Source organism: Camelina sativa, chromosome 19, assembly GCF_000633955.1.
Source record: "Camelina sativa cultivar DH55 chromosome 19, Cs, whole genome shotgun sequence".
In the NCBI taxonomy this organism is placed as follows: Eukaryota; Viridiplantae; Streptophyta; class Magnoliopsida; order Brassicales; family Brassicaceae; genus Camelina; species Camelina sativa.
In genome coordinates this window covers 20,902,335-20,916,051 of record NC_025703.1, presented here as the reverse complement: position 1 = coordinate 20,916,051, position 13,717 = coordinate 20,902,335, and the positions used below count along the sequence as shown (strand labels likewise).

The 13,717-nt window shown below is 43.3% G+C and overlaps 1 protein-coding gene across 2 annotated transcripts; it reads right to left on the bottom strand.

Annotated features, from left to right (window-relative positions):
• Window positions 10,515–13,657, bottom strand: LOC104766821 (transcription factor PIF1-like). 2 transcript variants are annotated; one of them, XM_010490786.2, is made up of 7 exons: window positions 13,327–13,657; window positions 12,010–13,174; window positions 11,826–11,894; window positions 11,677–11,742; window positions 11,509–11,574; window positions 11,018–11,359; window positions 10,515–10,928 (listed from the first exon to the last, which is right to left on the bottom strand). In XM_010490786.2, exons 1-7 carry the CDS (start codon window positions 13,422–13,424, stop codon window positions 10,845–10,847), a joined length of 1,890 nt encoding a protein of 629 aa, XP_010489088.1. In that variant the 5' UTR covers window positions 13,425–13,657; the 3' UTR covers window positions 10,515–10,844. The 2 variants fall into 2 exon arrangements, with proteins under 2 accessions (XP_010489088.1, XP_019096218.1); XM_019240673.1 differs by lacking the exon at window positions 10,515–10,928 and having other exon boundaries at window positions 11,043–11,206; window positions 11,287–11,359.

Genomic DNA, 13,717 nt, shown 5'->3' with positions numbered 1-13,717 from the left:
GATCTCTTGTAATGAGTGGTCGGACTTTCTTGTTGAAGCTCCCTCACGGCACACTTGAATCCCCTCCTTTGTTGAAATCGANTTACCTGCAACACAAATTATTATCATAAGTAATAGTGAGCTCAGGGTTCCTGCAAAGAAATTATCCCCAACCCAAATCCCAATAACATACGACATGCAAGCAGCAAAGCAATTAACAAACAATCAAAGCAATCAAACAAACAATCAGAGATAGCATGCGGAAGATAATGAGCTAAGAAAATTAATCTAGCAAGCAATCACAACAACATGCAACAACAAGCAACACAAACTTGAATGAAAACAAAGAGTTTTAAACAAGTTTTAATTTATGGGTCCGCTATGCTTCCTTTCCTTAACACCCCTTTGAACAACCGCGTTGCAACCACAAAGGCATGCAACCGGACTTCATTTAGAGCCACACCGTCGTGTAGACAGCTTCGGCCAGGGTAGCGAGCCCAGTAACCTCCGAGCTCTTCGTAACCAACCCTACAAGCACACGAACATGGGTTGCATGTCGCGGCTGCATGTGGTACGGAATAGGAAGGACAGCAATACCCCAGTCTTACTACGCTAGCCGGACTTTGTCGCGGACTAAAACGCATTAAGACTTCAGCAAGATTGATACTTGAGTTCTTATGGTTTTTAAGCTCATAATTTTACAAGTATCAAAACTAGTTATCACCTTTGTTACTAGAACATTTCGAACTAGTAACTGGTATAACCTCACAGCACATGCATTTAAACAAGAAAATCACAAAAGAAATTCAAGTAAAAATGCAACTAAATGCTCATGCAAACCGGTCACTAGATGGATGTCTTTAATCCCCATCTAGTCCAGTGAAATATGTGCCTGAACTCACATAAAACCGGCGATCTCTTGTAATGAGTGGTCGGACTTTCTTGTTGAAGCTCCCTCACGGCACACTTGAATCCCCTCCTTTGTTGAAATCGATTTCCTTCTCGATTTAACACCTTGCAATGGTCGATAGTCTTGGCTTGCTTCTTCTCTCCTTCACTCTTTCTCCCTTGCGGCAACACTTCTCTCCTTTCTCTCTTCTTTCTCTCTTCCTCTCCTTTCTCTCTTTCTCTTCTTCCCTCTTAAGATTTTTGCGAAATGAGAAAGGATTGAGGTCCTTATATAGAGAAAGTGGGTGGCATAATGGCCCAATGCATGTTAGGCGAGTGCTCAACTTCAAAGCCACCATAATGCATGTGTGTATACTTGTTAAGTGAGCACAACACTTGTCCAAGGCAATCTTCTTTTGTCTCTCACTCACTTCTCGCATGAAGGATGATTGGCCACTTTTAGAAAGTAGAAATGATGGTGCTTCCCACTTAGTGTTGCATGAATCGAGATTGGCTACTTTCAAAAGAGAAAGTTATTTTGTCTCCCACTAAGTTGCATGCATTCTCATTGGCCAATTTTGATAAAACAAAATATCCTTAATTTCTGGAATTTTGTCGGATCGGTCGGTCGTCGCTTGGTCAGTCGTCGATTCTCTCTTGGCACACTCGATCCTTCTCGACAACTCTCGGTACTTTCTCGGACATCTTTGGTAACACTCGGACCGTACCGTCCTTCTCGATACTTCCCGCGTAAACTGCCAACTCCCGATCGGTCTTAAGGTCTCGATCTCACATTCGACCACTTTGGACTTGGCTCGGCCATCTTCCGACTCACGAATTTTTCCTTGGACTTCCTTCGGTCCTTCTTCTTTATTTTTCTTCCTTTTCTTTTCTCTGTCTTTTCCGGGCCATTTCTTCGAATTCTTGTTTTGGGATTTCTGCCTTAAGTGAGGGTCACTACAATCTCCTCCCCTTAACAGAATTCGTCCCGAATTCCATAAGGATATGATGGCCCTGCTTCATCCTCTCCAATGAACAGCTGAAGATACTTGGTGCGAATCCTATCCTCATCCTCCCAAGTGGTGACTTTACGGTTCTGTTTTCCCCAAAATACTTGGATTTGAGGGATGCTCATGTTCTTCAACTTCCGAGTCCTCCTTTGCCCTAATCCAAACGGTCCTTCGGGGTATGTGAGATTTAACTCCAATTCCTCGATAGGCTCAGGCACAATCATGTTAGGATCTGGTACATGCTTCCGTAGTTGTGAAACGTGGAAGACTTTATGTAGTCGCATAACCTCTGGCATAGATAGCCGATAAGCTACCTCTCCAACTTTTTTCTCAATCCGGTATGGTCCGATGAACCTTACCGCGAGCTTTCCCACCTTACCAAATTGATCCTTTCCTTTTTGTGGTGCGACCTTCAAGTACACCATATATCCGACTTCAAATTCCACTTCCCGCCTTTTACGATCTGCGTACTTCTTCTGGCGATCCTGAGCTTTCTTCATGCACTCTTGAATAAACTTGATCTTCTCTGTGGTCTCATCAATCAACTTGTGATTGAAACTTGTCCTTTCCCCAACTTCGGTCCAACACAAAGGTGTTCGGCATGGCCTTCCGTACATTGCTTCAAATGGTGACATGCTGATACTTGAGTGATAATTATTGTTATACGCAAATTCAACCAATGGTAAATTCCCTTCCCAATCTGTAGACCATTCCAATGGACATAGTCGGATCATGTCCTCTATGGCTTGGATAGTCATTTCCGTCTGTCCATCAGTCTCTGGGTGGAATGAGGTGCTCATGTGAACATCCGTTCCCAACGCCCTATGCAAATCTTGCCTAAATATCGATGCGAAATTTGGATCTCGATCGGAGACGATGTTTGCTGGCACTCCATGCAACTTCAAAATTTTGTCTATATACTTCTCTGCCAAGATTGGCGCTTGATCCGTGCTTCTTACTGGAACCAAGTGGGCTACCTTGGTTAAAAGATCAACCACTACCCATACTGCGTCATTGATTCGTCCCTTCCTTGTTGGTAGACCGGTAATAAAATCCATCGAGATAAAGTCCCATTTCCATGTCGGCATGGGCAAGTTGCGAAGAAAACCTGCTGGCATTTGATGCTCTACCTTGATTCTTTGACATGAATCACATTGGCTTACCCATTTTGCTACTGTTGTCTTCAGTCCAGGCCAATGATAATACATGCGCACGTCCTTGTACATTTTGGTGCTTATAGGGTGTATACTTAAAGCTGAATTGTGGGCTGCTCTCAGTATCTCCTCTCGTAGTCCACTCCGGTCAGGTACGGTTATTCTCCCATTAAGGATTAAGGTGCCATCATCTGCTAAGTGGTAACCACTAGCATTCGGTCCGTCTAAACTCTTCAATTCCTCGATAATTTTCTTCAGATTCTCGTCCTTGGGTTGCTCTTCGTGGATACGATGTAGTAGGCTCGCTTGAGTTACAACTTGTAAACCAAATGGCTCACTAGATTCTCCTTCTAAGGCTAGAAGCCTTACTTTCTTCAATTCATCGGCTAGAGACTCCACATCTTTCTCGGCATCAACTTGTGCTTTCCTTCGGCTTAGTGCATCTGCCACTACATTCGCTTTGCCTGGGTGGTACTGGATCTTCAAATCGTAATCGGCAATGAATTCCATCCATCTTCTCTGGCACAAATTAAGATCTGGTTGCGTGAAAAAGTATTTAAGACTTTGATGATCCGTGAATACCTGAACAGCTTCTCCATACAAATATGATCTCCATATCCTTAACGCAAACACCATGACTGCCATTTCTAGGTCATGTGTGGGGTAGTTTTTCTCATGCTTCCTTAACTGTCTGGAGGCATAGGCAATTATTTTATCTCCTTGCATGAAAACACATCCAACGTCAACTCTTGATGCATCTGTGTACACGGCATACGACTGATTTGGCTCAGGCAGAGCTAAAATTGGTGCCATTGTCAACGCTCCTTTTAGCTTCCTAAAAGCTTCTTCCACCTCTTCACTCCAAATAAAAGGTACTCCTTTACCGTTGAGTCGCGTCAAAGGTTTCGCAATGGATGAAAATCCCTTTACAAACTTCCGGCAATAGCTTGCAAGGCCTAAGAAACTTCTAACCTCTGACACTGATGTCGGCTTCGGCCAATCCTGAATTGCGGCGATCTTTTCTGGGTCGGCGGACATGCCTTGCTCCGAAAGTCGGTGTCCTACGAATCCAATTTCCCTTTGCCAGAACTTGCACTTGCTGAACTTGGCGAACAGCTTCTTCTCCCTTCGTCTTTCGAACACTTTCTTCAAATGTTCTGCGTGCTCCTCTGCACTCCGTGAATATATAAGGATGTCATCGATGAATATTATAACAAATTGATCCAAATAATCATGGAAAACCTCATTCATTGAACGCATGAATGTTGCCGGTGCGTTGGTAAGTCCAAACGGCATTACCACGAACTCATACTGGCCATATCTTGTTTGAAAGGCAGTTTTCATCACATCTTTTTCTGCAATCGAGATTTGATGGTAGCCAGAGGCTAAATCAATCTTCGAAAACCAACTTGCTCCTCTGAGTTGATCTAACAGCTCATCAATCCGTGGTAACGGATACTTGTCCTTGATGGTTATGTTATTGATTCCTCGGTAATCAATACACAAACGCATGCTTCCGTCCTTCTTCTTGACAAATAGCACTGGGGCTCCCCATGGCGATGAACTCAGTCGAATAAAACCCTTCTCCAACAAATCCTCTAACTGAGTCTTGAATTCAGCCAACTCGGCCGGTGCCATGCGATACGGTGCTTTAGCAATCGGGGCAGCTCCGGGCTCAAGATTTATGGTAAAAGGATGGTTTCTTGGTGGAGGCAATCCTTCTAACGGCCTGAATACATCTTCATAGTCCTTGACTACTGCGATGTCCTCCACTCCCATGTCTTCCTTGTCATCTCCTCCCATGGCGGTAAGAGTGACTAGGTAAACATTCTCTTTATCGAACGATCTTCCAATCCTTACTGCCGATGCGAAGTATGCCGTCTTACTTGGGGTAATTCCGTTGAAAACTAGAGGCGTCCTTCCTCCATTTTCAAATATAACTTTGCTCCTGCTGCAGTCTATATGGGCTTGGTGCTCCGACAACCAATCCATTCCCAAAATAGCATCGAACCTCTCCAACGGCATCACTAGAGGATTCACCAAGAGGTTTGTATCCTGCAAGACTATCGACACTTCCTTGAACAATCTTCTTGTCTTCAGAGGCGGTTGATTACCAGCGGTGTAGACGTTGATGTTCACTTCCTCTTCTTCACACAAATCTCCGAACTTGTCGGCCATTTCAGGAGTCACAAAACTATTGGACGCTCCCGAATCGAACAATACATGTGTGGGGTTACCACCAACAAGTAATGTTCCTAAATGCAAGGCAAATATAAAAATGCAATGCAAAAGCTAATCACACAAACACACAAACAATCACAAGAGAGTTAGAACCCAATCAAACCTGTTATAGGTCTTTTCGCAGGCTTTGGAGGTTTGGGTGGCTCTACTCCTAAAGCAAAAACATTTGCTGGGGTTGCTTGCTTCTTTGTTGGGGGTTCCTTCACTTGCTGCACTGGCTGGGCACAGTTCACAGTTTCGGCATTCAGTTTGGTCGGCTTCGATGGACATGAGGTCGCATAGTGTCCCATCTCGCCACAGTAGAAATATGTGACGGACGATAGACTGGTATTCTTAGTTTCCACAATGGTTGGACAAGCTCGAGCAAAATGCCCAAGTTGACCACACACATAGCATCCCCTAGGATCCATGTTTCTCACTGTACGTCCTCCTTGGTTAACAATCATATTGACCTTACCACAGCTTGCGTTCCAGTTTCGTCCTGCTACTTGATTCACCTTCCGAAGATTCACAACCTTATTCTGCTGCACTGGTTCCTTCTTTTTCTCTCGGGCCATAATCTCTTTTTCCATCTCAATGGCCTCCTCAACACTCACCGCTCTCTCTTCCCCTTCTGTGACGCTTCTGTATGTCACAGCGTGCAACCTTCCCTTTATATATGGTCTGGGTCCACTAAAGAATCTCCGGGCCATAGCTAACTCATCGTCATTGCCTTGGTACAAATATCTCTAAAGTCTGGTAAAAACTCTTCCATAGGCTCGAACACTCATATCACCTTGTTCCAGTCGTAAGAACTGATTCTCTAGTCGATCGCGTGACTCTGGTGGAAAGTACTTCTGCTCAAACTCTCTCCTGAATATCTCCCATGATATAGACTGGTATCAATAGCGAGGAACTACGTTATCCCACCATGCACGAGCATCCTCTTCTAAGAAGTTGACTGCGATTGGTCTTCTAAACTCCTCCGGACATCTTGACATTTCAAAGTTAGTCTCCAATTCTCTTATCCATGCCTTTGCTAAGACCGTGTTCTGATCTCCTTTGAACTTGCGAAGTCCTAGGTTCCTCATCATCATTACCAGTTTTAGAAAGTGGTCTGATGGAGTTTCTGCTGACCGATTTCCTTGGTTTTGTTGCTGTTGCTGGATCATGTGATTCAAAAGATCTTGAATCATCTTAAGTGTCTGCTGAGTCTCTGGTACACTCGGCTCACTCGGGCCTCCTCCACGAATTTGGTCTCCCCTTGGCATATTCTGGTTCGGATTGGCAGCGAACTGACCAATCAGTGAAAATCCTGGTGCTGGCTGGTACATATTCTCAGGCGTACTGTACCGAGTAGAACTTGATGGTGTGTACCCCGGCGTCGCGATGGGTACATCCCATTCAGGCATATACATATTTGGTTCGAATATGCCTGGAAACGATTCCTCCCCTTGTTCATCCTCAAAATGCGGACCCCATTCCTCCGGACCAAACTGTTGACTTGAACCCCTCTCTGTGTCCGGCGAAAAGTGCATCGATCTAGACCTTTCGGATCCTTGACCAGACATCTGCATCCACGATCAACAAAGTTTACTTATTCCCATCTAACCCTAAGTGATGAACGAACCGGATTATCCTAAGTGTCTACTACGACCATTTTGACTCGATAAAACATTTGAAAACACGAGTAATATAGCATCATAACCATGCTCTGATACCACCGTTGTAACACCCCTGAACCACCGTATGGCCGGGCGAACCGCGGACGGCACCGGGACGCTACTTTGGAAACGTTCACCAACGATCCGGCCGCGTGCAAGAATGGATCAGGACCCTTTGGCCAGTCGAACGGTGAGGTTCCCGACCACACGGCACATCCTTAAGGCTTTGTAACCCTTGTGGCACACCGTGCGTTGAGCCGACTCGGACAAAGTCTATATCAGTACCACTCGCCAGTTTAAAAGAAACCCGAATGCTTTGATAAATAAAAAGAGTTTATTACAAAACAGTTACCAAAAGATTGTAGAGTTTTGGATAAGGCCTAGTGCCAAAGTTTAATTCAAAATGAAACATACTTGAATTTTACAATAGACACAAAATAAAACTACTTCGGATTCCTATCATTCACCACGCCCTCTAGTTCCCTCTAGGGTTACTTGCAACACAAATTATTATCATAAGTAATCTAAGATTACTTAGTGAGCTCAGGGTTCCTGCAAAGAAATTATCCCCAACCCCAAACCCCAATAACATACGACATGCAAGCAGTAAAGCAATCAACAAACAATCAAAGCAATCAACAAACAATCAAAGCAATCAAACAAACAATCAGAGATAACATGCGGAAGATAATGAGCTAAGCAAATTAATCTAGCAAGCAATCACAACAACATGCAACAACAAGCAACACAAACTTGAATGAAAACAAAGAGTTTTAAACAAGTTTTAATTTATGGGTCCGCTATGCTTCCTTTCCTTAACACCCCTTTGAACAACCGCGTTGCAACCACAAAGGCATGCAACCGGACTTCATTTAGAGCCACACCGTCGTGTAGACAGCTTCGGCCAGGGTAGCGAGCCCAGTAACCTCCGAGCTCTTCGTAACCAACCCTACAAGCACACGAACATGGGTTGCATGTCGCGGCTGCATGTGGTACGGAATAGGAAGGACAGCAATACCCCAGTCTTACTACGCTAGCCGGACTTTGTCGCGGACTAAAACGCATTAAGACTTCAGCAAGATTGATACTTGAGTTCTTATGGTTTTTAAGCTCATAATTTTACAAGTATCAAAACTAGTTATCATCTTTGTTACTAGAACATTTTGAACTAGTAACTGGTATAACCTCACAGCACATGCATTTAAACAAGAAAATCACAAAAGAAATTCAAGTAAAAATGCAACTAAATGCTCATGCAAACCGTTCACTAGATGGATGTCTTTAATCCCCATCTAGTCCGGTGAAATATGTGTCTGAACTCACAGAAAACCGGTGATCTCTTGTAAGGAGTGGTCGGACTTTCTTGTTGAAGCTCCCTCACGGCACACTTGAATCCCCTCCTTTGTTGAAATCGATTTCCTTCTCGATTCAACACCTTGCAATGGTCGATAGTATTGGCTTGCTTCTTCTCTCCTTCACTCTTTCTCCCTTGCGGCAACACTTCTCTCCTTTCTCTCTTCCTCTCTTTTCTCTCTTTCTCTTCTTCCCTCTTAAGATTTTTGCGAAATGAGAAAGGATGGAGGTCCTTATATAGAGAAAGTCAGCGGCATAATGGCCCAATGCATGTTAGGCGAGTGCTCAACTTCAAAGCCACCATAATGCATGTGTCTACACTTGTTAAGTGAGCACAACACTTGTCCAAGGGAATCTTCTTTTGTCTCTCACTCACTTCTCGCATGAAGGATGATTGGCCACTTTTAGAAAGTAGAAATGATGGTGCTTCCCACTTAGTGTTGCATGAATCGAGATTGGCTACTTTCAAAAGAGAAAGTTATTTTGTCTCCCACTAAGTTGCATGCATTCTCATTGGCCAATTTTGATAAAACAAAATTTCCTTAATTTCTGGAATTTTGTCGGATCGGCCGGTCGTCCCTTGGTCAGTCGCCGATCCTCTCTCGGCACACTCGATCCTTCTCGGCAACTCTCGGTACTTTCTCGGACATCCTCGGTAACACTCGGACCGTACTGTCCTTCTCAGTACTTCCCGCGTAAACTGCCAACTCCCGATCGGTCTTAAGGTCTCGATCGCACATCCGGCCACTTCGGACTTGGCTCGACCATCTTCCGACTCACGAATTTTTCCTTGGACTTCCTTCGGTCCTTCTTCTTTATTTTTCTTCCCTTTCTTTTCTATGTCTTTTCCGGGCCATTTCTTCGAATTCTTGTTTTGGGATTTCTGCCCTAAGTGAGGGTCACTACAATCTCCCCCCCTTAATAGAATTCGTCCTGTATTCCATAAGGATATGATGGCCCTGCTTCATCCTCTCCGATGAACAGCTGAGGATACTTGGTGCGAATCCTATCCTCATCCTCCCAAGTGGTGACTTTACGGTTCTGTTTTCCCCAAAATACTTGGATTTGAGGGATGCTCTTGTTCTTCAACTTCCGAGTCCTCCTTTGCATATATAACAGTTAGGTGTATTCTTCACCAACAAAATATTGGCCAGTCCATACTGGAATAGTTAAACCAAACCGAAACAAAATTTGTTTATATATTGATGAGTGCTTTTTTTTAAAGAACCAAACCAGAATTAATTAGTTTAGTGTAATCAAACAGAGAATGAACAAAAATTCATGAATTTTGGTTTAAAATTTATTTCATGACCAAAATTGCATTAAATTGAACCAAAACCAAAAGAACTACAATTTTTTCATTTGGCTAGAATTTCCATAAAAAAAAAACAAATAAAATAAACAAAACCAAACTATAATCTTAATAGGCTTTTGGTTTAAGCAGGATCATATTACAGGAAATTGGTGGTTTTTGCTAAAGGGAACCCCAATTGGGTATTGGCCAAGTTCATTGTTCAATGGTGAAGGTATAGCTAATGGAGCAAGTCGAGTATTTTGGAAGTATTTAGTGCAGTGAGACAAAGGATAAGCCCAATCATGGGAAGTGGACATTTCCCACAAGAGGGTTACAAAAAAGCAGCTTTTGTGAATGGTCTTAAAGTGATTGATCATGTTTCAGAAAAGAATACGAGTCCACCCGCTTCAAATATAGCAATATTCGCAAACAGTCCACGAGCTTCAGATTTAATATTATTCGCAAACAGTCCAACTTGTTATAAAGTCGTTGGTGAATATTGGTCTACTGCTATCTACTTTGGAGGGCCAGGAGGATGCACTGTTACTTGTTAGGTGTTAGCTAACAAATATCTTCTGTTTTTTTTCTTTTTGTGTGTGTTAAGAAAAGAATAAAAAGGATGTTGTCAAAATAACGTTAATTTATATCTTCTTCATTTTAGGAATGATTTGGTTTATATGCATGTGTCTCAAGTCCAAGTGTCAAACTAATGAATATTTTCATGATTGAAATCACTTTTAATAGAGAAGTTAATAGTTAGGCCATTTAGAGAACTGAAAAGAAGTATATATGTATACTCTTCAAAAACTAGTGTTCATTGTCGATAGCTCTTCTGACCCTTTTTACTCGTGAGCTCTTCTTTTCATCAAAATGCAAACTTCTTCCTCATACTTTAGCGAAGAGGAAAGACAAAAGAATAAATGTTTGTTCACCGATAAGCTTACTCTCAGAATTCAGAAGTAGCATGTGACGACTTGTTTAACTGTAGTCAAAACTTATAGAAGACAAGAAAGAATAATGTTCGGGTTTGTATATGAACCTAATGTTCCATCTATTCTCTTCACTAAGCCTCTGTAACTTCTATGTATTGATTCCTAGATTTCTGGATCTTGACATGTACAGTTCTCTAAGTTTACAACTCGGAAAGAGAGAACAACAACAAAAAGAACAGGGGAGATGCGTTATATCTTAGATGGCGATTTACATGTTAGGTCTCTCTCTGTCAAATTCTCAAAATTGTGTGTTTGCTTGTCAAAAAAGATACTCTGGCTGCTCCAAGCTTTTAACCTTTTGTGTGGTTTCCCTGATCCACAGATTCCTTGGTACTGCTTACCCTGCTTGAACTTGGGTACGATGTTGCTTGATTCTACAAGAATAAAAATAAGACCTTGTGATTTTTGTGAGCAGAGGAGAGGAAGTGTCATTTTTGGAACCAGATGATGGGAGGTAAAGTACCTGAAACGGAGGTGGTTGACTCGGGTGGACACCGCGGAACTGCTGATATGGATCCATGAAACCAGGATACTGAGGAGGCTGGCTCAATGTTGGATCACATTGCTGGTTCTGAACATATAGTCTTGATGGGTCAGAAGGATGAACAGGGTACTGCGGTGCTGGGAATACAGAGCCTCCTCCTATAGGGGTCTGTGTAGGCAAAGGTCTTTGAGCAGGCAACATATTGGGAAAAGGCATGAAGGAAGGAGGAGGAAGAGGCTGGTTCATACCCATCCCCATGGCCATGTATTGTTGCATACCCGGATACATCATTGGCATCATACCACATCCCATTGACATCATCTGCATTAATCTCAGTCATAAACTGGAGTTTCCATGGGAAGGTATGAATTTAAATTTTCATGGACTATTTAAAAGACTTAATAAGGCTTCATGAGTGCATATCTATCTATTGGTTCCTAAAATTTTGATAAAGAGGTAAAGAGAAAGACCTGTATCTGAAGCTGTAGAGATTTCATGTACTCAATAGCTTCATCCAGCATGGAAGCTTTGTCTGACTGAGAGAATCAAACAAGAGTTTCTCTAAATCAGCAACATATTAATCAATGTTTAAAAATAACTTGAAGAAGAGAAGAAAGTGAAAAGATTAGTAAAAAGACCTTGTTGCAGCGAGGAATGAGTTCTTGCAGAGCTTTCATCCTCTCGTTGATCCTATCTCTTCGTTTCTGTTACACCAAAGTCCTCAGATTCGTATCTTATGTGACAATAACTAAGAAGAGATTAGTCAGAAAAGGAAGAAAGAACTGACCCTTTCAGAGAGATTGTGAACTTCAGCAGCACGAGATCTCTTGGTTGATCCACGTCCTTGTTTAGTTTCCTGCACTTCCAAAGTTCAACCAATTTTTGAAAATGCGCCGAAATATATAGAGCCAGACTAAATTGCACCGAATCCTATCTGTGCACGATAGTTAAACTCGGTATCTTCGGTTTACCTCGTTCTCGTTGCGACACTCAGTCTCGCCAATGGCTTCTCTCTCTTGTCGTTTCCTCTCATCGACGATCGTCTTCTCCGGTCCGATTTCGCTCTTCGACATTATAGGAGTAGATATACCAGGAATCTCAATCGTCGTCGTCGCCACTGCTTTTCCCTTCCGATCAAGTCCGCCTCCAGCTACGGCGGAGCATTTTTCAGCACCATCCATCCGCCGCGTTAAACCAAATTCACTCGCCACCGCCGCCGACGGTATCGCGGCGGCAGCGCTAGTATTCACCTGCGTCGATTCCCTCACAACCGCCTTGGAAACCGACGGTTGTCCAGATTCACCTCTACCGTTGGTAAAATCGCCTCTCAGCCTCGAAAAATTCATAAAATTCCTCACCGGCGGCCTCGGCAACGACGGGTTCGGCGCCGTAACCGCTTGACTCGTCATCTGTCTCTCCACCACCGGCGATCTTGGTGCCGTAACCGCTTGACTCGTCATCTGTCTCTCCACCACCGGCGGTCTCGGTGCCGTAACCGCTTGACTCGTCATCTGTCTCTCCACCACCGGCGGTCTCGGTGCCGTAACCGCTTGACTCGTCATCTGTCTCTCCACCACCGGCGGTCTCGGTGCCGTAACCGCTTGACTCGTCATCTGTCTCTCCACCACCGGCGGTCTCGGTGCCGTAACCGCTTGACTCGTCATCTGTCTCTCCACCACCGGCGGTCTCGGTGCCGTAACCGCTTGACTCGTCATCTGTCTCTCCACCACCGGCGGTCTCGGTGCCGTAACCGCTTGACTCGTCATCTGTCTCTCCACCACCGGCGGTCTCGGTGTCGTAACCGCTAGACTAGTCATCTGTCTCTCCGCCGTCGTCGCCGCCACACACGGAGCACCGGGCGCGGCTGAAGAGAAGAGAAGATCTGAGCAGAAGTCGTCGGTATCGTCACGGAGAGGATAATGAAGCCATGAGGTCATTTCGTCTTCATGGATAAAAAGATTCTGATCTGACGGTTGCTGCTGCATAGGAGAAGGAGGAGGTTGAAGAAGCATCTTGGGTGGAGAAGAAGAAGGTTTCTTGTTATTGTTATGGTGATGAAGTCTCTGGTTATGAACAACAACTTGACCGTTGTGCCATAAAAGCTCCATAAGATGATCATTATCATCATCACCACCCCTATACAGTGAGTGCGTGTTGTTATCATCATCAAACAAATACTCTCTCTACTATACACTATAGTAGTAGTAATTACAACAACAACAACAACAACAACAAAAAAAAAACTCAGATCTTGAATATTTATTAGTAAAACAAGAAGAAGAACTTACATAGTAGTAGTAGTAGTAATGGATTTTCTAGGAAGATTCAAAGATGAGGAATTGACATAATCGTCATCTGTATCGAAGTCTGGGACGAAATGATGCATCTCTCTCTATCTTTGTTGAAGCTGCTACTAGCTAAAGTAGTAGTTCTATCTATTCTATTCTTCAAAAAAAAAAAAAAAGAGACAGTTTATCTTCTGCTTCTTCTGGTTTATATGTATATTCATATATAGTCACGACCAAAAACAAAGAGAAGACAGAAAGATCCAAAATAGTAGGAGTGTGACTAGTGGTACTCTGCCCAGAGAGATTACTAATCAGTGAAGAAACATATTATACCCAGATTATATCTAACCTAGAGAACTGAGTTGGATAGGCTTCAACTTGATTTATTATT

Coding starts and splice junctions, on each gene's coding strand:
- LOC104766821 (XM_010490786.2), bottom strand. CDS start 13,424: ATGCATCATTTCGTCCCAGACTTCGATACAGATGACGATTATGTCAAT. Junction 11,360..11,508: donor CTCTACAGCTTCAGATACAG/GTCTTTCTCTTT, acceptor AGATTAATGCAG/ATGATGTCAATGGGATGTGG. Junction 10,929..11,017: donor GTCAACCACCTCCGTTTCAG/GTACTTTACCTC, acceptor TTATTCTTGTAG/AATCAAGCAACATCGTACCC.